This window comes from Centroberyx gerrardi, chromosome 7 (genome assembly GCF_048128805.1).
Source record: "Centroberyx gerrardi isolate f3 chromosome 7, fCenGer3.hap1.cur.20231027, whole genome shotgun sequence".
Lineage (NCBI taxonomy): Eukaryota > Metazoa > Chordata > Actinopteri > Beryciformes > Berycidae > Centroberyx > Centroberyx gerrardi.
Genome location: NC_136003.1, coordinates 16022817 through 16047127, shown reverse-complemented (window position 1 = coordinate 16047127; position 24311 = coordinate 16022817). Strand labels below are relative to the sequence as shown.

Here is a 24311-nt window from a genome sequence, read left to right as displayed (position 1 = left end):
GTTAGTCCCATTGAAAGCAGCATCACGACAAACATAACTTTTGCTGCAGACCATTGCCTGCAACAGTGTAGTCAAAGCCATATAAAAGAAACAGCAAAGTAATATAAAAATAGCTACAGTCTATATATGTATACGTATATATATTTAAGCCCCACAGAAAGCAGTATTCAAATATCAAACCAGCAGGGTTAGGGGCCAAACCTATTTATTTACCTATTTTAGTCAAGATCAAAAGCTTACGTTTAGTAACTACAGGGTCACGTGACCAATTAGAAGCGCTCGAGCAGGCTAGGTTAATGGTCCGGTGGAAGGTGACTCCAGATGCCCGCTTCACCTTTTATGCTGGTAGACAACGGATTAAATATAGATATTTTCCTCTCCAACTCTTCCCAGCTACTTTTTACATTTTACAGTGGCACTGCCGACGGTAACTGTTATGTTACAGCTACTTTGTCACCAACGGTTCAGGAGTGCGAACCAGCCTGGCTGTATTTCGGTTGACTGAAAAGGTCGCTAGCTAGGTGTGGTAACCTAGATTTTGTAACCTGCTTGGTGTTTTTTCATCGAAGGAACTTTGAATTGGAAACGCTATGCTGTCAAGCTATGTGAAGCGAGTTAAGTCGGGTAAGGTTATTAGATTGAACGACGGTCTTTTTTGAATGCTGACAGTGATGGGAAAGTGATGTTACAACTTTTACTACTAACGCTAGCTACCTTCAAACTGCTTGACAAGGTTTGTGAATGATGCTCATTGTGCTAAGAATATAAATGAATGAAACCCCTGTGAGGTTTCTTCAGGAAGAGATGCGGGAAAAAAATGTTTGTAGTATGTAGGCATTTGAGTCTGCCCTGTCAGTCAGTTTTGTGAGAGTTGTTGATATGTAGTACTACTCTTAAGATGTCACCTTTATTTGTAACCTGATAATACTGACTTTCTACCAGGTGCCGGGGTGACTGTTTTTCCCCTGACACCCATTTCTTCATACAACTAACGTTACCTTGCAACTTCAGTGTCTAATGGTAGTATTTGATTTTGCTGCTACACAACCATCTTGGTTAGCAAAAAACGTTTTTTTGTATCAAACAGGTGTTAATGCTCACTCTCCACCCTTTCCTATGTAAGTGACTGTCCCTGACAATGAGCATTGTTTATGACAATTAATTATATTGGGGAGAAAAATCTATGAAACCTCAGAAGAGACCTAGAAAATCTGCTGTTTTTTTGACTAACAACAACTGCCTTGTGTTTTCCAGCGCTGAAACGGTCGTTTGAGGTGGAGGAGGCAGATTCGTCCACACACCCCTCACCCCTGACCCGCCGGACTACCAACCCTCTCCGCTCATCCACTTCCTCCACATCCAGCCAGCGGAGCTACGACCTGAGCTCCCGCAACTCTGACTACTCCTCGTCTAGAACCTCCCCCTCCGAGTCCTCCAATCCCCGCTCCCCCAAGACCGGCATGAGGCGCATTGAGCTGTCAGGGAGTCGCAACCCAGACACTGCCTCTTCCCGCCGCACAGAAATCTCCATTGAGGTCTCCTCCAAGCAAATTGACAACTCGCCCAGCGCCGGTATTGCCCGCTTTGGCCTCAAGCGGCCTGAGGTCAGCCTGAGTAGTCGGAGTGCCCCCCTAGACAGCTCGTCCACCCCCCTCTCAAGCTCCACAAACAGACGGGCAGAGCTCAGCATGTCACGGCCCCACGAACCCCCTGCGCCTCCCAGGAGGATGGACGCCCAGCCGGCTTCGGGCCTGGCCTCTAGGATCCCAGAGCCCCCTCAGAGAAGAGCAGAGCCCCCATCCCCCAGCCTTAGCCCCGTGGAGGTGGCCAACAGGAGGCCAGAGATGCCTGTCTTCAGACAGCCAGATGGGTCGGTGCCAGGCAGGGTGGTGGAGAACAACAGCCACCCACCTCCAGCACCCAGCGCTCCCCTGCCCACCCTGGCGGAGCCCAGGGTGGAGAGGATGCAGTCCCCTGTCACAGAGACCCCAACAGCCAGACCCACAGAGAGTGAGTACCTGCTCTGCTCCTTTCAACATGCTGTCTGGTTTTCATTTCCAAGCTAACTCACATTTATCAAGAAATTACCCAGGGTTAGGCTAATTGTTTTTACTGGAGTGAGCTACTTGAGGAGGCAATTAAGCCTTTTTTACCCATAAAATCAGTGTTTTGTTTTGTTTTGTTTTTGTAAAAGTGCCACTTGACTTTCTTTGTTTTTGATGTCAGATTTGGAGGCAACTGGTTTCAGCAAGGCCTGTCTTTCTTAATCCAATAACTAAATGATAGCAACAGTCATTCTCAGTTTAGGCTTGATTTGGCGCTGACTTAACTGTGGTGAAATCAGTTGAGGATAGCTGTACTATGTTCCTTCTGAAATTCTTACTATAGCTTTTTGATTTTGTCTGTTGACAGCTGTTGTTTCAGGTTAGCTTCATCTCACAACAAACTCACATAGTCTTTCTGAGGCACAGACATGCATGCAATGCACACACACACAATTACCACACTGGATCCCACAAACACAGCAGCAAACAAAGGGCCCTGTGAAATTTGCAGTGTAACATGAATCTTAATGAATTTTTTTATGTTTATTTTAGATTTCTACTCTGTTTATTCTAACTAATGTTACAAGACAGCTGTGCAGTACCATTTAAAAAAAGAGCACCAGCACCAGTCCTTGTGAGCTCAACGGTCTAGACTATCTGTGAATGTAGGTCAGGGAGGGTGATGATGAGAATCCCAGGGCTGCTCCCAGGACAGCAGTAAAGATGGGACTCGTACAGTCAAGCTATTTGGCTATAGCCCACCATTAGCTTACTGGAATCAGCTGCTGGACTTAGGCATACAGGATGAAAAAACTGTAAAATCAGATTACCAGAGGTGTTGAATATAGGTGTATTTGCTGCTTTTAAAAAGGAAAGTTTAATTAGATACTAGTTATACAGAAAGTAAGGTAGCCAGTGAAGTTCTTGGCCTTAGTGTGTGTGTGTGTGTGTGTGTGTGTGTGTTTCATGCACTGCTTCTCTGTAAACTGTTTGGTGGACTTTTCCATGACATAAGAGGTCTGGCCTCACTACAATACTAAAGTTTTTTTGTATGTGTTTTTGTTAGATGAGGCAAACCAGTGCAAAACCTCTCCTTACCTGGACAACGTTGAGGTTGTTTTTAGTCTCACCCACGACTGACTCACCTTCCAAACATGTGGTGCGGTGATGACGCTAAAACTCAAACTGAGCATCTTGCTTTAACCAGATGTTTTCATAGTAACTTGTGCCATAAGTATTGGTTTTACTGAGGCGTAACTTCCAGAAATGCCCCTTAACTGTGGTAAGACGCTGCATATCAAGGATGGTGAGTCACGGTTCATATGGGCTAAGCTCTTAGGCAGTCCAGTTCAAGATTAGAAGAGCAAGTCTCTCTAATGTTGTTTACTTAATCCCGTCATACCACAGGAAAGCCTTGTAGGATGTGACTAAGGACTGTTTTTCATTTTGGGGTTAGCAGAAATTCACGAGCAAGGCTATGAGTTAGGGAGCACAGGTGACGTTGCAGTTTGGGTGGTATGGTGAGATTTCTCTTTCTATTAGGCTTCAATAGAGTCTGAACTCCAGACTGGTTTCTGGTATGTTGGAAAAGTTTGTGTGTGTGTATGCGCGCGCATGCATGCAGTGGCTTCTGAATCTCTCCACTCTCTTGCGAGTTCCTTGCGCTGTTTGGTTTCCCCTCTATCATTGTTTATCCTTTCAGAGAGGCTCATCTTTGTACTAGTGTGTGTGTGTGTGTGTGTGTGTGTGTGTGGAGCAGTGTTATCTGGAGACAGCTGTGTTCATGCGTTGCTCTCTAGCTAGTTGAGTACTATCCAGGCGTAGGCGGCTGGGAGGTGTTACATTCCAAATCTGGAGGCCATAAAATGCTCTACATAAAAATAGAAAGCCTCCAATTTCCAGTTTTTATGCTGCATGTTGCCTTTCTCGGTGTCTCTCTCTCTCTCTCGCTGCACTTCCTTGGCAGGCAGTTTGGGTTTTAATTTAGCTTTTGCCTCATGCAGAAGAGTTATTCTACAGCTTTTTCGGTCCCACCGCTACAGTACTGTTGAATCAGTCAGTTCTTTAAAGGAAGGAAGGAAGGATGCATGCTAATTATCCAAAATGTGGCGTAGCGTCAATAAGAGGAAAAGAGGCAGGGGAAAGTGAGAGGATTAAGTCTCGTCTTCTGCCACATTTGGCTCGGATTACCACTCCCCCTGCTTAGCCCTGCATGTGCAGGGAGGGAAGGGCCTGCGAGAAAGAAGATCACGGTGGAAGCGAGGAGGAGATAGGAGGGAGAGAGAATGGGGAGGGTTAGTGGGGAGAAGGGAAGAGGGAGAAAAATGGGGAGAGAAGGAGCATGCGAGAAAGAGAGTCAGATTTCCTGTAAACTCTATCAGGAGGGAGAAAGCCAAATGAGGAAAGTCAACTTTGACCTCCAATCAGTTGGGAGAAAACTAAACTGACCCCTCTGCTTTGACGACGAGCCCAAAACTACAACCTAGTTTCTGTTTGGCCGCACGAGTTCACACTACAATGATTCAGCCTAATTATTTTTTAGCCCGTAATATTTGTTTTTAGATTTAGATTTATTTCTGTTGAGATATGTTTTCTCTTGTTTTTAGATGGGAAAACTTCTGTTACCCCAGGTGTCAGCACTGTATCCGGTGGGACGTTGGCTGTGTGTGTGTTTCAATGTATGTGTTTATAGGGGTGTTTGACCTATTAGTTTATTACTTGAGGGCCCATAGGATCTTTAATTGTGACCCACCTGCCTCAGGGTGTGTGTGTGTGTGTGTGTGTGTGTGTGTGCATGCGTGTGTTCATTCACAGTTATGAGTCTTTATATACGCCCTTGCACAGATGACAAGGTTAAGAATGTCTCACCCAAGGGAGAGTGACTGATGAACACGGTGATAAGCGATAAGGTGGCGGTTTTTATGGCGGTTGTAAAGTACAAGGTGCTGTAATGACATGCTCTGTTTCTGTTGATTTGTATTCCTGTGTCCGCGATAATGATGAGCAGCTGTATTCAGTCTTCTGGTGCTTCAACAGGATATGATCTCATGTGTTTACACACACAGACACACACAGACACACACCCACCCACTCATTCATTCTGTGCACAGTTCATCTCGGTTTCCTGTCCCATGCCTTGACCTTGATTTAGTTTCTCTTGGCTGCAATAATGCATGTTATAGAATCAAGCCAGTGTTCAAGAAAAGACAGACAGATACCTTACTTTGAGATGCATAAGCCTACAGATGTGACAGACTAGCTTTAGGTAAGGTGGTTTGGGTTAAGGTCAGAGCATGTATTCATGACGGACTGTGCTCACCTCTTAAAGTAGTAGTTAAAGTCGAGATGAAACGGCATTTCGAGAGTATCTAACTTCCGTATCGTGACGTATTTCTGAGTGAAACAGGAAAGACAGGCGGGACATAACGTTGGGAGGAATTTGATTTGAACGTTGAAAAGTGGGTGTGTCATAACACCCGAAGACACACCGAAGTACAATGCTATGGCTAGCTAGCTAACTAATGAATCTTAGCCTCTTAGCTCTGTGCGCTAAAAGTTGAAGATTGATTGATGGGTGGATGTCATGATATTATTGGTTGAAATTAGTTACGGGCATGCTTACGTAAGCACACGGCATATTTTGTTTTACAGGAAGAAAACATGATTGAATTTTGATATAAGAATACAATGAAATTGATTTTTGGTATTTTTTTTGGCATATATTGTTAAATAGGTGCACAGTATGACCGGGGATGTGATCTAAAAGGGTTAAAAAGGCATTTTTCATTTCATCTCGTCTTTAATGTTATAACTCGCCATTGATAAGTGATGTGTTGGATGAAACTGGACCACCGTCACACTAAAGATGGTGGTTTTATTTACAGTAAGGGCCACACACAATAGTTGCAACACCAGGATTTCAACATAACCTGTTCCCATACCAGCCACCCACTCCCTCTCATTACTGACACTGACCTCCCTCTGACCTCAGGAAGCAATTTGAGCAATTCCTTGTGTTTTATTAGTCCAGAGGCAGCTTTCGAGTGGTTGAGAAGGGAACTTGTAAATGAAATTAAGCAACTGCCATGCTATTAAAGGGAAGAGCAGAGTTGAACCGAGGGAGCCATCAAGGCTTAATGGGGAACTAGAGCATGGCCACTTTATGTGATGTGCTCTGTTTAGCGTGGAGCTAGCTGTTGGACTGAGCACCTTTTTGTACACAGTCCTTCTGCTGAGCTGTGTGGTCATGCATTGTGATTTGGCTAGCCAAAAGTGCAGAAAACACTTCTGGACAGTTTGTCTTTCTATTATTTGCCTATTATTTTACTTTGCAAAGAAAGGGCTTTGAGTGTAGTGTTATGTGGTGTCCTGTGTGTAAAGTCAGTTTTAAGTAGGAGAACATGCCTGTAGGGAAAAGGAGAGGTGGTGATGGGAAAAGAAGAATTTAGGCTAGTTCATGTAATTTCACTCCTTTCTCCCCTCACATACCAGATCCAGGATCTATGAAAGCTCAAAGGTCAAAAATATATAAAACATTGATCCACATCTCAATTTTGAGAATTAGAATTAGCCTTGCTTTTAACAGATCAAAGTTAGCCTCCAGGGTAATTAATGCAATGGCTGTTTGCCATTTGAATTGGCCCTGGAGTCTAGTGCTTTTGAGAAGGGCCTTTGATGAGGATTATCTTGAAGCTGAGTTAGCAATAGTTTTGGTTGATGATTCATTATCTTATGATCAATAGAGTCTTGTGCTGGCCTGCTGAGCGTTCCCCGGGATTCACCATATTAGGACAGTATTCATCTCCTTCACACACACATAAAGGCCTATTGATAAGCCTGCAGAGGAGTTGGCTAGAACCAAGGACTTGTGCATGTCACAAGGGATGGAAATGTTTTCACTGATAAATAGTTTATCCTGTGTGTGTGTGTGTGTTTGTGTGTGTGTCTTACACACACACACACCCAGCTGTTTTACTTAAGTAGGCTATATTCATAGATTTTGCATATCCAGCTTTTGCAAATTTTGCAGTTTCCTGGCACATATATTAAAAGACAGTGGATCTGATTGAAGGAATTTTACAAATTCAGTTTAATGAACAAAAATTTCAACATTCTGAAAATATTTGAAGAATTAATTACAAAAGCAACCAGAAAATGCAGTCCAGTTTTTTATTGTTAATACATCATAGAGCAAGGCTGTCTTGCACTCAGAGATCACAGACACAGTAGATCATTTCATAAATACAGTATTTGTTTTTCAAGAAGAGCTTGTGCTATTCTTGATGAAGAACTCCATCTTGGCTTTGCTGTACACATCCTCTGAAATCTTTCTATTTTTTTGTGAAGTGTAACCCCTGAGACCTCCCTAATCTCTGTCTTAGTGCTCATCTTGGATTTCTGTACCTTGTGGATGCTAAACCAAGATAGTTAGCTAATCAAAGATACCCTGTGTTTTTTCTCTCCAATAGAGGAGTCTCTGATCACACAGTCATCTACCATTGTGGCTTTGCCTTTGTCTGTAGTTTTCACCGAAAGCTTCAACAGTCAGAAAAGTGGATGATACTACAAGTGACAAACTGTCAGACCAGTTGCTGAAAAATTGATTGATTGAATGATTGATTGATTATTAAAAAAAAAAAAACAAGGCCACAAGTTAGGTGTTCATGACCATCCAATGAACTTATGACTCATTCCAAAGCATACCAAGTTTCCTGTCACAAAACATTTTGAAAATATTTTTAATGTTATTGTCATGATTGAACTTGCCAAAAACTTTTCTTGGTATTTTATAGACCTACAAATTGTCATCCTGTTTTTACAGTCCTGGAATGTTTTTCTAGCTTTATTATAATAATAATAAAAAACTGTATTTATAGAGCTTTTTTCAAAACCAAAGTTACAAAGTGCGTCACAAGGAAAAAGTGCAAGGAATAAAACATCTAGTGCAAAATAAAACTGAAGGTACTGTAAAAAAAAAAAAACATAGCAAAGAGATAAAAAGACAAATGAATGACAACAAATAAATCAAAATCTTAAAGAAAATGTAAAATTCAATAATGCATGAGGCAGCTTTGCTAAAATCAGACCAGGCAGGCAAAACAAAGCACAGAGATGATTCATTTAAATTCTTTTGAATCCCCAGCTATTTTGAGTGTGTTCTGGGCAATATTCCACCAAGATTACCTGGCTTGCAGTACCACAAGCTGACAGCACTGGTTTGAACACTGGCTTGTGCTCCCGTGCTTCCTCTTATTTGTGAGAAATTCTCATCAAAACATGAAATTAAAACCTTGATAGGAGAAATAATAAATTGAAGCCTGTAAGATCCATTTTGTGTTAAAGGTCTGTATCTCTACTAGTCTTCATCACGTCCAGGTTGGAGTGCGTGCAATATCTTCTCCATCCCTGAGTATGAATCGTGCTTGGACTCCTGGAGCAATTGTCAGACCTGAGTGATACTCATAGACATTATCATAAAAGTCATCCAAATCAGTGCATCTTTTGAATTTAGTTGCCCACTGCCACTTCCAGGTTTCATACTCATCTGTTGCTTTAGTTGCAGAGGAGTAGAACCCCACCCAAGACTTCTTAAATTCTGACCTCCAGTGACTGAAAGTCTTTTTCACATTCAAGCGAGCGCAAGCCTTACCATCCTTTACAAAGAGTTGTAGGCTTGCATCGTAGCCCCTGATATGGACTGGCTTCTCTGCTGCGGGATTGCGGAACTCTCTGCCCCTGCACATCTCCTGTCCCACCGCTGTCCAGAAGCAGAACCACCTTCTGGTCTTATGCAGCCGGACCTGAAGGCCGGAGTTCAGGGGTACTGAGGTGTCGTAACTCCCTGATGCTCTGTCTCCAATTGACGTGAAAATGCTGCTGGTCTCCTGGTCCTCATTGTTCTTGAAAAGCACTACCATCACACCTTGGTTTAGAAAGTGTTCAGGAACATTACTCCAATGAATCCTGGCGTTTCCATTGTTGCCGGTAATCACCTGAAGTCTTGACGAATCTTGAAGTAAGAGATTTTGCCTGGTTTCAGGAATGTCAACGACCCAGTGATTTGGTGTGGTTTCTGGAATGTTGACGAAAAGATGATTTTGTGTGGTTTCTGGAATGTTGACGACAAGATGATTTTGTGTGTTTTTTCTGGCCACATGTTGACCTCTATAAGCTGGAGATCTGGATTGGTTTGAGGAAAGCCTTTCTTCGATCACAATAAACAACAGCAATCCTAGACAAGCAAGGTCCCCCAATGTGTTTCTGAGGTGCCTTAATTGGGAATCGTCAATGTTACTTCCAAAGTCCTCTCTGAGCTCGTACAGTGAGTTCCTTTCGTTTTCCCCCACAGAGAACTCTCTGATCTGTCTTATGAGGTTGGTAGTGATGCGGTAGGTGTTTGCTGGATCGTACCGTGTCCCCTGGCGTTGGGAAGACTCATAATGCTGTGTGATATACACCTGGTCTATCGTCGGCCAAGCTGCAGTATTATCTGTGTTCCGCTCCCTGACTCTGAATATGATCCGGTCCCTATTTCTTTCCTCATATTCCATCAAGTTGTGGAGGCGCTCAGTGACATAGGAGGGAAGTGCCATGGAGGTTGCTTGATTGAGATTGCCAAGAGTGTAGTACCGGTACCTGTACCTGGGATGTCCCTGAGGCAGTGGGTCCAGCAGCCTCTCATAGTTGCCATAATGATGAGAGCCATAATCTCCACTGTTTGGTTCAAAGGTCAACAGCATGGCATCGTTATTGTCAATGTCAACGGTGTTTGCAAACCAGTGGAGCAGCACAAGGCTGTGCTTGGGGACAGAATGGCCAAAGTTGATTTTCTTCAAATCATTGATTGTATTGAGCTTTTGAACAGCTGACGCAGCGGTCAGGGCAAGGAGCAGAATTAAAGAGCAAAGCGGGGCTCTTCCTGGCATGTTCATTTTCCTGTGGAGATTAAAAAAGTTATTGCTTCCATTCCTCATGTATTCAGTCTTAAATCCTTGATCCATACATTTATTCCTAACTGATACATATTAGAGCTGAACAATTAATAAAAAAAATATTGCAAGCGCAATATGAACAAATTGCAGAGGCTGCAATTCATTTGTTTAAGAGAGAGGGGTGTGGATCCAAAATGGATTTCTAAACTAGGTGTTTTAGTGCTCCGCATAATTTTTGGTCCATGAATCAAGTACATATTGGTGAACACCTATTTTATAAATCTATATATCTTTTTTTTTTATTTTTTTTTTATCAAAATCACTTTTTGAATCACGATTTTAAAGTTCTAAACAATTTATGACAAGAAAAAACACAATTGCAATATTCTGTCAAATAATGGCAATTCGATGTTTTGTCAATATCTTTCAGCCCTAATACATATAGGACAGGTTTTTAGATCAAAACATAAAGCTAAAACAAAACAAACTCTTTCAAATAGATACTGACTTAACTTCACATTCAGTTTACAGCAGAACAAACCTCATAAAGAACATGGGAATAGCTTGTTCCACTCATTCATGTTAAGCTGAATGAAAAAGTGATCTCTAAATAAGAACTCACCTGCTTTGGACTGCTGCTGTCGGATGTCTGTGTGCTGTGTCTGTCTGGGAGCAGGCTTACCTCATCTTGGCTTATTGTTTCACCAGAAATGAAACTAGTGAAGCAACTGGCTGCTGCTGTTTACAGGAAGTATCATAATGTTTCTGTTTTGCTGAAACCTAATTTTATTATTCCTGTAAAGAAAAGCAGTGGTGATGTTTGTTTAGTTTGGGTTTAGCAGTAATAAGTTAGCCTATATGCAAAGTTTTCTAGGTGTGTGACAGGAGAATATCTTTCAAAAGCTCGAAAGAAATAATTGGCTTGGTAAATTAGGTCACCTCCCATGTACTCATAATGTGGAGTGTTTGAATCCACCTTATAACTTTAACTTTATTTAATTCCCTCTCTCTTAGTTTTCCGGTCACTCTACAGTGCATGTACCATCTAATAACCGAGAATTACCATAGAAAAGATAACCGATCACTAAAGCTCAATGGCTTATAAAGTCGGTCTGTGAATCATCTGTAAATTTTATTAGCAAATGATGGAAATAAGATGGAAAAAAAGGTTAATGGCTTCTTGACTCATTTATCTTTTGAGGAAAGAAGTTTCTTTATTGTCAATTGTTTTATGTTCCTCAAGGAACAGAGCTGTAGAGCAAATCGGGTCATGTTCAGACATGTTCAGCCTATGTGGAGGTTTATAAAGTTATTGCTTGCATTCCTTATGCGCTCTCTTTTAAGTCCTTGATCCATACATTTATTCCTAACCGATATATATATTAGAGAGGTTGTTGTCAAAGTACAAGGTAAAACAAACCTGAAACTGAAATAGGTTAAATATCCATAAATAATCCATATTCCATAAATAAACATTTCCCATTCACATTCATTTTACAGTAGAACGAACCTCATCAAGAACATGGGAATAGCATGCTCCACTCATTTATATTAAATGGGTGCTAAACTGAATGAAAAAGGATCACAGGATAAAAGAACTGACCTGCTTTAGATTGCTGCTGTCGGATGTGTGTGTGTTGTGTCTGTCTGACAGTAGGCTTACCTTAGGCTCGTCTTAGCTTACTGTTTCACCAGAAATGAAACTAGTGAAACTACTAGAAGCGACTGTCTGCTGGTGTTTACAGGAAGTAGCATGTACAGTTGTTGTGCTGAAACCAAGCGACCAAAACCACGGGTGAACTTTGAAGCCAATATGGAAGTGGCAGCAGCAGCAGTTCTTCTAACGTCCGCTAGGGGCTGCCTCTAAAAACACTCCAAACCCAGCCCAACTCCATGCAAGTCAATGGGACCACAACCCAACTTCTCGCTAAAAATATAAAGTCCTATTTTTTCCATAAGAGGTTATGGTCTCAGCAGCTAATTTCGCTTCTTTTTATGTGTCTCCTTGTGGCGATTTTCAAAATAATTGTGTCATTAACAGGATAAAACGGATATAACACGGGGTTGTTTCGGGTTGCCAATTATGGGCCAATAGTAGGCGGTGCTGCGTCTCTGCAGACAACCCAAACTCCACTCCCTCCACCACGGCTCCACCCTTTCCCGTGCTTTGGCTCATCCGGCTCCAAAACAGACGGCAACCGTAAACACAACCTCCAGGTTTCAAAACGGCCTTTCAGAAGCCAATGGGTGACGTCACACTCACTAATGTACTGGTGGCTTGGTAGATCCAGCTAACTTTAACTTTATTTCATTCATTCTCTCTTTTCCAGTCATGCTACAGTGTAGGCCTATATCTAATAAGAGAGAATTACCATAGAAAGGTTACTAAACCTCAATGGTTTATTTTGTTTTAAAGTCAGCCTGTGAATAATCTGGGAACTTTATTAGTAAATGGTGGAAATAACATTTAAGATGAAAAAAATGGTGACTGATTTGTCGTTGTCTTACGTTTATTTATTGTTAGTCTTTTTTTAAGGTATAATAGCAATTAAAAGGAAGGCTCAGGAGGGTTTGTTTCTGGAGAACTAGAAACGTACTATCTTTGATAGCATGTCCTGTGGTCTCAGGTGAGAGGGTCAGGGTGATTAGGATTATGTAGCAGGAGCCATCTAGTTATAGGATTCCTTATAGGAAAGTATACAAATCTTCTAGCCTACCAAAGCATGCTGAACTCACTGTATAGTGAACCATTGTCGTCTGTAGTTCTGTAACATTGTTTTTTTTTTTTTTTAGCAGCTCTGTACAGCTGCTCCCCTCCCACTGCTGCAACTCTACCAGTAACCAGCAGGAGATGCTGTCACACAGGTGGTTGTCCTCACACACCTGGAAGATGGCAAGCTTGGAGCTCATAACAGCTTTATGTCAGTGGAGACATTTAAAGCCCATTATAGGTTATAGTTATAAAGTGATTATACTGTAAATCAGTTGTCTGCATGGATAGATGACATGTTTTGATGTCTCAAGCTGCGCACAGTGAGCTCTGTGGTGTATGTTTGAGATCACGGACAGTGCCCTCTTTGCCTGTTTACCATAAATCCTCCAAACCAAGGAAGCACTTCCTCCTTTCCCAGAGAACTGGATTCATGTGACACCTCTGTAAACACACAAGCACACGCATCCACGCAGACACACACATGCATGCACATACACAAACTCGAGTTTCACTTGATATCCTGTATGGAGGCTTTGGTATTCCCTTTGGACAAGTCAGAAAGTCAGGCAATAATAGGGGAGTCAAAAAAACACACAAAGGAAACATTTAGTTCCTTGTGGTCAACTCCCACATCTTTCACATGGGCAGCACGAGGGCATCATACAAACTGTACATCCTTGTAGCGCTCTCTTTCCTGTTTTTTCTTCTTTTGCATCTACGCTACAACAATGCAGCTTTACATGCTGACATTTTCAGTGGAATTTCACTTTTCTCAAAGAGGAAGTGATCATGTTGTGAGGGTGTTGTACGGCAGAAGTGAAGACAGGACTTGACTGACCTGATTTTCTTTGCATAAATTTACCGTTTACAGTGCTCACACAGTCTTTTTGGGGGTTTTCCCATCCATGTTTTTTGGAGCAAAGGTAGCCCTGTTGATTTTTTTTTTCTTCCTCTTTTTTTTGTCCTTCCTTCTCTCCCTCTGCCGGGGGCATTGCAGCCCACTGTATACTGACTTGGGGAAACCTGTAGTGCACAAAAAGGCCTTTCCCTATTTAATACAGTTATACACACAAATGCTCGCACACAGCATACACCTCACTCTGTCCTTGCTCTGCACATACCATAGAGGAAAAAGACCAACCAGTGATCCATTTACTATAAAGCACCCAGTGAGTCATGCTAGTTCTATCCATCATGTTTCTGTGTTATGAAAGGCCTTGGACAGCTGCGAGGAACGCTGTCAGGGGTCAGCCAGGCAGCCCCATGCTCCGCCTGCCAACACATGACACCATCTTGGCTCTATCTGGCCCAGAAACATCAGCCTTGGAGCCCCCGCTATTGGCTTTCTGGCACTGCGTCCCCCCTCTCCTCAAAATGAAGATCTTTTATCTGAGAAGGCCGCGTCCTCAGCAGGGCAGCTACTCAATACTGAAGGAGCATGCCAAGTTGTGTTTGATCAAACAAATGATGGTTGGATCGCTCTGCATGCATGCAGGGTTCATTTGGGAGTCAACCGCTTTTAGGAGAAGCAGTATTTCGGAGGGGAGGGAATGGAAAAGGCGATCTTTTTTTATCGTACAAGATGTCTTTTTTTTTTTACCCATTAATAACATCTGTAAAGTCTAGTATCAGCTTACAGTGCTTTAGGGTTGACAAGGACAAAGCTACAACCTGTGCTGAATTATGTGTGTGTGTGTGTGTGTGTGTGTGTGTTGGGTATCAATGAAGAGGGCGTAGCAGTGAAGGGCAAAGAAGTTTTACACGCTGAACCCTGGGGACCTCTGACAGAAAAGCTCAACTCGGGGGTTTGGGGTAATAAAGAGAAAAAGAAGCCTGAATTGTTAGCAAGACAGAAAGAGAGAGAGGCCCCCGAGAGGCTGTGACATGAGAAAGAGGCGAGAAAGTTTCTCTGTTCTGAGCTCACAGTTACTGAGTGAGTATTTGCACAAGGCTGTTAGCCCATTCCCTGCAACATCTGTCTTTTGAAACAACAGAGTAACTGTACCATTACACTATTTCTCTTACAATCACTTTAAGTACTCACACAGCACTGTGTGCAATTCTAGATTAGGCCGCTGAAGCACTGATTTGCATTAATTTTTGTTTAACACTGGAGGGAAAAGGCAAAGGGCATGTTGCCATTGTTTACCTCTGTTTACTCAAGATAGATTGATAGATCATGTGTCTCGTCTTTTTCCTCTTTCAATTCAGTACAACTCGCTCTACCTCTGGCACTGTAAAGATGTATGGTAGGACTAAGACTGTGCTTGTGAAATATCCTCCCACAGTAATGTCTGCATCACCCAGGGGTTTCTGGATGCAGTAATGCTCAGTAAAGAACCCAGGGACAGGTCCAATCTGGACATCAGCAACTCCATTGGGAAATGCTCTCGGAAACGGCGCCAAAGCAATCAAAAACCCAACATGCAGAGTCCAGCAAAGGCCTTCTAGCTTCTAATACCACTAAAAACCCCCGTCAGTTTATCTACTTATCGGTCTCTCCTCTTTAAACACAGGGCTTTTACTGGGGCGCTAAAGTGGAGTTTCAGAGAGAAGGAGATGAAAAGGGAGGGAGGGCAGAGAACGAAAGGTTTTAAGACTGGGGGCCTTTAGTTTAGGGAAAATGTGAGGTTTCCTGCATTGTAAAACTAAGTACACCCAGGGTTTATTTGAGCTCCATGTTTGGTAAGACCTGATGTGGCCATGTGTATGTATGTGTGTGTGAGGTTTATATGTTTTTATCTTAATATGTGAGAGGTGGGCAGGAGGTTGTGTTTGTGTGCGTGTGTCTGTTGGGGAAGGGGTCAGTGGGATATGTTGGGATGGAGGCGTTTTTTGAATGCCCATAATCGTTCTTCAGATTAGGTAGATGGACATGGTATAAATTATGAACTGGGTGGAGTGGGTATGCAGCACTCATGTGCCATACAGGCTGTGCTGAGAGAACGGTTTATCTTGGCAGCTAAGTCTGTGTAATGGAATGAAATAAATCCACCTTTCCAGCCTGTTTTGGGTGTATTTGCTGAAACGCGACTCTTCATCTCGAGGAATGCAGGTGCTGCTCTGTGTGTGTGTGTGTGTGTGTGTGTGTGTGGCTGTAAGGGTGCACTCAAGCCCCTGCCCTTATGGTATGTAATTACCCTTCCTGTGAGGCTAGAGACAGCTGTTTCCTCTGCTCTTTAATCACACAAATATACATGCACCATAAGAATACTACTCTACCAAAGTAATTGGCTCCCTCAGCTCCCTCAGGTTTAAAAAAAAGTGAAGGCGTAGTTGAATTTCGAACTATTCTACAAACATTCAGCTACTGTTGAAGTAGCCTACTTTTAACTTTGCATTCATTAATTGTTAATTTTCAGCCTTAAAATTACATTCTTCTCTCAGGATTCCCCTCAAAAGCAACATACAGTATAAACCATGTTGGGGGGGGGAAAAATGTTCCTTCATTTATTGTTCAATATTTCTAAAATTAAAAATGACTAGGCCTACATCTTCAAATGCTATATTGATCTTGTAATTGCAACAGAATGACCTTTACTTCATGCCAGCAATGTTTTTGATTGGTGGGAAAGTGAAGAGTTAACTGAAGCTGTGTGTGAGGATGTTTATCCTTGGGCTGAACAATATTGCCAAATCATATTTCAGTTCATTTGTTGTTGTTGAATTTTGCAATACTTCTAGACCCAGCTTTGTTTTAGTGCCCAAGTGCAAAAGAACAAATTTCCATTACTTCTATGCAGATTCTGCAGCTCAAAAACATTTCCCGTTGTGATTTGTCTTTTAAAATTGTCATACTGTGTACTGCAGTATTCTCTAAAACTGTGCAGCCCTGGTTCATGGAGGGCTGTTATATCCCTAAAGAATTGAGCACCAAAATGGCCTTCTGCCTCTGAACTCACAGGAAAAGATGGTCAGATCACTAAGAGGTGTTTTGGTGAAGGGAATCCTGGTAGTCTGGTGTCTCTAAGGGTGTGTGTGAGTGGAATGAGTGGGATGCGGTGAATGCAGAGCCTGAGGAGGAGAGGAGAGGGTCAGGCCAGGTAATTGGTGGTCATAAATTAGCCCTGGTGTTTTGGAGATAGACATTCAGCAGGTCCAAAGGCTGTAGTCAACCTCGGTACAGACACGCACACACAATCTTTCTCTCTCTTCAACCTAATCTCGTTTTGTTAACCCTGTCCTGCAACTCGACAGCTTCTCTTTCATTTCATTGTTTCATGTCTCTCTACTTTGTTTTCCTTTTAGTTTCTTTTCTCTCCCTCAGTCCCGCTCTATCTCTGCGAAAGATCACTTTTGTGTGCATACGGGTCGGGGGTTGGGAGAGGAGGAGGCGTGTGTGTGTGTGGGGGGGGTGATCAGTGAAGGAAGTGGGCGTGTCCTGCTCCCTTGCGTCCTGTGTCACATGACGGGGGTGGGTGGGAGGGGCAGGCAGGGAGCTTCCAGAGCCAGCAGAGTCTGGCCTCTCACTGGAGCGCTGCACTTCGGCAGGGGACGACACATACACACACACACACACGGTGAGTGTTCTGCATACCGGGAGAGTACGTGTGGGTGGGTGTGTGCATGGGTGCGTGTGTGTGTTAGAAAGAAGGGAGGTTGAAGGAGAGGGAGTAAGTCATGCTCTCGCAGGGTTTTTTTTGTTTGCTTGTTCTATTGTTCTTTTTTTTGTATGTTACTCATTTTCCCTGTACACTGTTTAGTTTTCTGTGGTTTTCACATACTTTGGTTGATATATCTCTGTACTCCTTCCACTCTTGGCTCAGGAGCCCAGCTGTTTGTGTTTGTCTGAATATGTTTGTTAGCTGTTTTAGCTGGAGAGAGTGTCATGTTTGATATGCATGTCAGTTGTGTTAATGTTTTGGCTGCAGTGAAAAGTGGCTTTGAGTTGAGCAGTGGGTTTGAATTTAGGAGAGAAGGTAGTCAATCATTGTTCTGGACATGCACTCAGGTTGTGCATGTTTCCCATTTACGTGTGTCTCTGTGTGTGTGTGTATGTGCGTGCATGTGATTGTGGATGTGTAATTACCATTGTTCAGGTTTTGTATTCCCCCTGTCTTTGATCCCCTAAATGTTGTGTGTGTCTGCTCTGTTGCAAGCCTTGTAATCAATCCGTCCTTGCATAACACACACACACACACACACACACACACACACGCACACGCACACACACACACACGCAGAGGGACGTTCCATCATGTTTCAGCCCCCACTCTGTTTGAATTCACTTTTTTGTGTTTTTCCATGTTTTCCCCCTCCTGACGTTGTCCACACATGGGACTTGTTCTGCTTGTTCTGCTCTTTCTGGGAGTGATCCATTACCAGAACATACACAGAGCACTCAGAAGTGTGTGTGTGTGTGTGTAGCAAAGTGTAAGATTAGCTCCACACATGTGGTCAGTGGGCTTTACTGTGCATGCAAGGGAGTCTTTTAGTTTAATTTCTACAGTGGAAAGTACAATGAAGGGATCTTTTTAGTTTATGGTAATCGGTGGAAAGTAGTCCTTATTCTTTTCCAGTGGGAAATGCAAGGTGTCGAATTTTGACCGAAATCAATGGATGTTCTTTTTTTGTTCCTGTTTTTGAGCCGTTTCTATTGACCTTGTACAGCTCGAGTTTCATTTTCAAGTTTCTTTTTCATCTGCACTTTTCTCATCTTTCTAAACTCTGACTCTCTCTCTCTCTGTGTTTAGGTTCAGAGAGTGGTGGTGTGAGCCATAGTAAAACTGACTATGTGGCAGTAGTTCAGACAGACCTCAGCCCCAGCCTCGTATTATCTAGGTTTTGTAGTCCAGGGTTGACCTGTGGCATACGAGGCAGAGCTCCCTGACCATATCAGCCAGTCCCAAATTGATGGAAAACAGCAACCATTCCTCACCTTTTTAGAGAGTCAGCCGCCTCTGGTTTGCCTCACAAGTATACATGAGCGCACACACACATGCACATGCACACACACATACACACAGTCAGAGTTGAAAGGAGCTCTGTTGTGGCCCTTGTGCATTGCCAGGCGAGAACAGACAGTGGCCTTTCACCAGTGTTTGATGGGACGCTGGAAAGGTCGTCATTACCTTCTGTATCGTGTGTGTGTGTGAGAGAGAGAGAGAGTCAGCCAGTCAGTCAGTGGGGTAAGATAATGTATCTGTTGTAGCATTCAGCATCATAACTTTGAAATGCTAAATATTTCCTGAATGTGATCTGAGCTCTGAAATATGAGATTGATAAGGTATCAGCTCATAGTTTGAGCACTGCATTCTTGGAATAGCTAGTTTTTGTTTTTTAGTGTGTGTGGATACACATGTGTTTGTGTTTATCATAAGGTAGGTTTGTGTTTGTATGTAGCTAGAAGTGTAGACTGAGTGTTTTGTTTTTCACTTTCACTTTATTATTAGACTTGTGTCATATAGAGTTTGGAGATAAAACTTAAAAAAAAAGATTTAAATTTTTTTTACTGTATATATCCCAATTTTGAAGTGACTTTTCAAGTCCTAGAATTGATTACATGAGCACATATTGTACATGAGGGATCAGTCAAAAGAAAAAAATATTTGATTTGAACTTTCTTACACACTTCACAATCAGGAAATCTGATGAAGGTGACTCACTGGAAATGCTGATACTGTGAGATGGGTCCAAAACATTGTGGTATCATCAGGTAATGTATATTATAAACAGGTTCCAACAATTTAGGGAGTTATTGGCAGACCGTAATATCCACGATGATGTTTTCTCACTTTTTTCAAGACTTGGAGCACCTGTCAGAGGAATAGAAAAAAAAAATAGACCTTTATCGCCACACATCATGGGCTAGTGGAAATCGCTTTCTGTAAAGCATGATGGTATGGCATGGAATAGATCAGCTACATACATGGACACATAACAGTAAGTAGTAACAACAATCAACACATAATGGGTATATACTGAACAAACACACTGTCATGCAGAACAGCACATAATGCAAGACAAGCCGGTAATGTAAATGGCATCAAAAATGAAGTACAGGCATTAAACATAGAACAGTGTCCTGTTAGTGGGGAGGAAGCTGTACTAATCATGACTTATAATAAGTGTTCACCTGCTTTTAATGCAGGCAAATATAATAGAAATAATAGAAGATCACAGTTAGTTGCAAATTAACATTGAATGGTTTGGTTCTTGGCAATTGCCACCATGGTAGTGTTACAATTATTAAACACTTGCCCTGTGTATGTGGGTGAGTCACAGTCCATAAATACTGCACTGAGGCCTGGAGGGGACCAGAGAGAGGGGCTTTATATCACACACACACGCACACACACACAGATTGTGGAGTTTGTCAAAGGGCCTGAGGCCTCCCGCTGGTCATTTTGTTGATAGAATGATGAACGTGTGTGTGCATCTGTGTGTGCACATGCACATACAGTATACAGCGCTTGTTAGTGACTGTCAAAGAGGCCCTCTACATTTAGCTTAAGCCTCCTGATCCCAACGCTGAAAGAGAGATGAGCAGCCAGAGAGTGAGCTAACATCCAGATCTGAAGAGACTGCATACACCTTTTCTCTCAGTCATCTAAGCTTTAAGTAACCACAGCCTGTTTGTTAGATATGGATAGGTGCATGTACGGCACAAGTGTCACATGGACTCTAGTAATGATGACAGTCCCCATCCATTCCACACCGACAGACAGGATCACCTTACTGTGGGTCAATAGTCACAGAACACTGATCTATCTTGTGCTACAACTTCTAACTACACACCTGTCACAAGTCTTAATGACAGCTTACTTCACCCTTGTGACTGATGGCCTACCATGACGCAGGTATAAGTAGAGAACACTGCTAGCTGTCCATATATCTAGCCATATTGGAATGTTTTGTTAGTTATCAGTTGCAGATGTCTCTGGATTCACAATCACTTTATTTGCCAAGTAAAACTGCTGTTCAGGAATTTTTCTTGGTGATATCGGTGCAGAGATATATTGACAGCTGACATAGCAGCAGTACATACCGACACACATGGTGCAGGGACAGCAGAACCTCGCATTGAGCAAGAGGACAGTGCGGGACATACGATAGACAGTTGACTATACATATCACTCTACAAAAAGCATTCCATCACTGTATACATGTCATGCAGCTTGGCGTGCATTAGGTTGCAGCCATAAATGAGAGACCAGTAGTGCAGTGACTTAACATACCATGAGGTAGTTGTAGTGAGTAGGATGGAAGTGCATGGAGTATGTTCTGAGTCTTATGGCGCACAGGCATAGTTCCTGAGGGTAAAGTGTCATAGTGTATAAAGACTATTGAGGTCCATCCTAATGAAAATTCATTTGATTTTTAGTTTACTGTGACTCCAGCTAGCCTAGATACTATGTAGACAAACACAATTACACATGACAACTGTATGTTTACATGAGGTTGACTGCAGCTCTCTTGACCAGTGTCCCTGAGGTGAGGTATGTGTATGTGTGAGGACAGGGGTCAGATTCCTGAGCCCCCCTGGCCCTGTGGACCCATGCTAGCTGTCAGCCAACCATTTCACTGATACACTTTGACCCGAGCACTAAGATAAAGCACTACACTAGCTAGCTACCGCAGTCTGGCTAATGACCGTAACCACTCCTGTCAACGAGCCGCTATCAGATAATAGCTAGCCAGCTTATTATTTAGTCTCTTTGCAAAGAGTCCCAGAAAATGGGCAACTTCCTAATTCATTTAGCCTTTGTGTCAACTCGCATGGAAGTTAATGTTTAGCAATTGCTTTAGGCTTAGAATATTCTGGAACTGTCTTGGGCTTTAAACGAATTGCAGAGACACTTGTGTGAGGAATGTAGTATTGTGGTGGAATTGTTCATCTTGAATTTAGATGTGCTTGTGTGAATGTATGCACTTGTATGTTTGTTTGTACATTTATGCCTGCATCTTATCCATAATATATAGATGAAACTTTGAAGGTCCTTTTTTGTAGGCTGTGTGGTGTCGGAGGCAGAAAAAGCCTAGAAAGACAACAGCTCTCTTGTGCACCACCACAGTGTGGAGAAAGAACACATTCCACCGGCAGTCTAGACAGACCTGTGGGCTTCTACTGTCATTACTGCAATTTACAAACATTCCCCAAGTGTCTGCAAGAAACACTATTTGACGATGCTACTTGTAGTGACTTGGAGACAAGAAGAGTGAAGATTGAAAGTACAATCAGGATTGTTGCAGATTGATATGCCTTTGTTTTTACCTGTGGGGAGGTGACTTGTAGTTTATCATACATGCATTACAACATACTGTATGTACAAGAGTTTGAGCATACAACGCACATGCATCGTATAGGAGAAAGCATGCAACACACATCTGACATAGACACACACACAGCGTGTCCAGTGCCAGGTGACACCGTGTGCTAGTTGGGCCCTGCAGGGGTCAGAGGCCACATTTCTCCAGAGAGCTGAATGAAGAGGAGTATGGGAACAGGGCCTTGCTACACAAACACTCTGACTTTAATAACACAACAGACTGTGTTTGCACTGCCAGCACCCCAATTTCCCCCTTTTATTGAGGGATTCACTGTTGGAGGGTGGGAAAAATTGTGTGTGTGTGTGCGCCCCCCAGGGTCTGTCCTAAACTCAGATGGTCTCAGATGGGATATCTAATTGATTCTGTGCTGGAGGGCTGTTTGGAACCCTGATACAGTGTAATTAATGGCGTCTTTCATGTGTTTGTGTTCATGCGTGAATAAATGGGCACATGCATGCTGCCTCTCTTCCTTTTTGTATCTCTCTGTTTGCTCCTGTCATTATTGTTGCCCATGACTCTGTCAATGTTTTGCCCGGCATCTATTGCACGCTAAGCCGTCCTGGGGGGGGGGGATCCCTATTTGCCTCAGACCGCCCAAGGTTTCTTCCAAGTTTTCCTACTAAGGTTTCTCTTGGGAGTTTTTCCTTGTGTGCATTAGGGTCTAAGGCTGGGGGTGCCGGGTAGGTTAGGCTATGTAGAATAGGTAGATTGTTTGTCTTGCTAAAATCTGCTCTTGCCTACCTTGTGTTTTTCGCTATGCTTGTCCTATATAATTTTGTTCACCATTGATTGTGTTTAGTTAGATCTAGCTAGACACTTTCTCTGTAAAGTCCTCTGAGACATGCTTGTGATAAAGGGCTATATAAATAAACGAACTTGAACTTGAACATGCAGCCTATTCTACCTAGCTGATGCTACATGAGGTTCTTACTGCTTAATTCTACTTTAACTGCTTCATTTTGTTAGTGCCATCCATCAGTTCCTCTTAGGGTAAGTCAGCCATAAAAACCAAGCTGGAGAATCGCTCTAAGTGATTCTGGAAAGGCCTCCAAGAAGCCTTTTGATTTTTATCACAGAGAATAAGCTTTGCACTTCTTCACTTCCCACACACTTCTGAAGAAGCATTTGGGTCACCATCAGACATACAAGTAAAATGTGGCCATGTTAACATAAAACTTGACTGCCAATCTGCTTCCTTCTTTTCTTCCTCCTCTTTCTCTTTCTACTTGCTCTCCTGTCTGGGAATGTAAATAGAGGACAAGGAGCAGATGTTTTTAAAGTGGGCCCATAAAAAGATTTTGGACCAGAGTAAAGATGCATACGTCCCATTTAGTGGATTAGTCCATTGACGTGTGTTTGACATGGAGTTCCTGGCAAATATCTGGCCAACCCATGTCAACTTATTTACAGCTCAATTAAGTGCAGTCACTTGACACATAATATTGACACATATATTACAGATGTGTAATAAAGTAGGGGCTGTCATCAGTCATCCACTCTGCTAACTATTCTTGAGCAAGACACCGAATCCCTATCTGTACCAATGATGCTGTTCTGTAGCTGAGCTGGTAGACTGGCCTCCATGTGGAGGGGGGCAAGCAGAAAGAAAGCTTACTTACAGAGATCAATAAAGCATCTCTGAGAGGTTGATTTGATCTGCATTCATACGGAGATCATGGGCATCGTGATATATTACAGTAGTTTACAATCCATGGGGAATTTCCATACAATTTTTGCCATAGCCGTTTATAGTGACTGCTTTCACCAATCTATTGAGTGTTTAACTGTCCTACCAGCCCTCTCCCTCACGAATGCATTCAATCATGTCATGCCTGGTTGTCATTTACTATGATTGACGCTCATCTTTTTCCGCTCTTAGAAACCTCACTTTACAAGCAGAGGGGCCTGAGATTAGTGTAGCGTGCTACTTTTGTAAACAAATTTATTACAAAAGAGGCTCCACCTCCATTATGTGGAACTGGTTTTCTTTTGCTACATCAGACACTGCTCAAAGCACTGTTATTTGCTCTGTCATCTCCAAAACAAGAACATGCAGAAAGCTTTGTTGCTTAACATCTTACTCAAGTGCATGTTGGGAACAGACAAACAGCCAAAGGACTGACCTATGTTGCCTTGACAGGCTGTCAGAAATATTGTATTTAGTTGAGAGTTGAGTGCATGTGAACAACCTGACAAAGTGGTAAATATGACAGGGCAAGTCAGAGTTTTTATGATACCTGAATTACCCAGATGTGACATTTAAAGGGCGGATAGAAAGGGAACCATGTTATTGGTTTGCATTCTATTTAAATAATTAGCATTGTTTGTTTTTTTCACTCTGATTAACTTTTA

The 24311-nt window shown here is 42.5% G+C and overlaps 2 protein-coding genes across 6 annotated transcripts in view; one reads left to right on the top strand and one right to left on the bottom strand.

Moving 5' to 3' along the window:
• septin9a (septin 9a) overlaps positions 1-24311 on the top strand; it is a 74495-nt gene that overhangs the window by 32634 nt on the left and 17550 nt on the right. For 4 of the 5 annotated variants that reach the window (XM_071912295.2, XM_071912296.2, XM_071912298.2 and 1 more), the window contains one exon: positions 1255-2010. In XM_071912295.2, coding sequence (XP_071768396.1) covers positions 1255-2010 — 756 coding nt within the window. Of the gene's footprint in view, positions 1-1254; positions 2011-17190; positions 17210-24311 lie in introns of those variants that run through there. The other variant, XM_078284447.1, reaches the window with a different exon arrangement.
• LOC139921912 (uncharacterized) lies at positions 7123-11811 on the bottom strand. Its single transcript, XM_071912300.2, has 3 exons — positions 11580-11811; positions 10599-10771; positions 7123-9980 (listed from the first exon to the last, which is right to left on the bottom strand). Exon 3 carries the CDS (start codon positions 9974-9976, stop codon positions 8411-8413), a length of 1566 nt encoding a protein of 521 aa, XP_071768401.1. The 5' UTR covers positions 9977-9980; positions 10599-10771; positions 11580-11811; the 3' UTR covers positions 7123-8410.

Coding starts and splice junctions, on each gene's coding strand:
- LOC139921912 (XM_071912300.2), bottom strand. CDS start 9,976: ATGAACATGCCAGGAAGAGCCCCGCTTTGCTCTTTAATTCTGCTCCTT.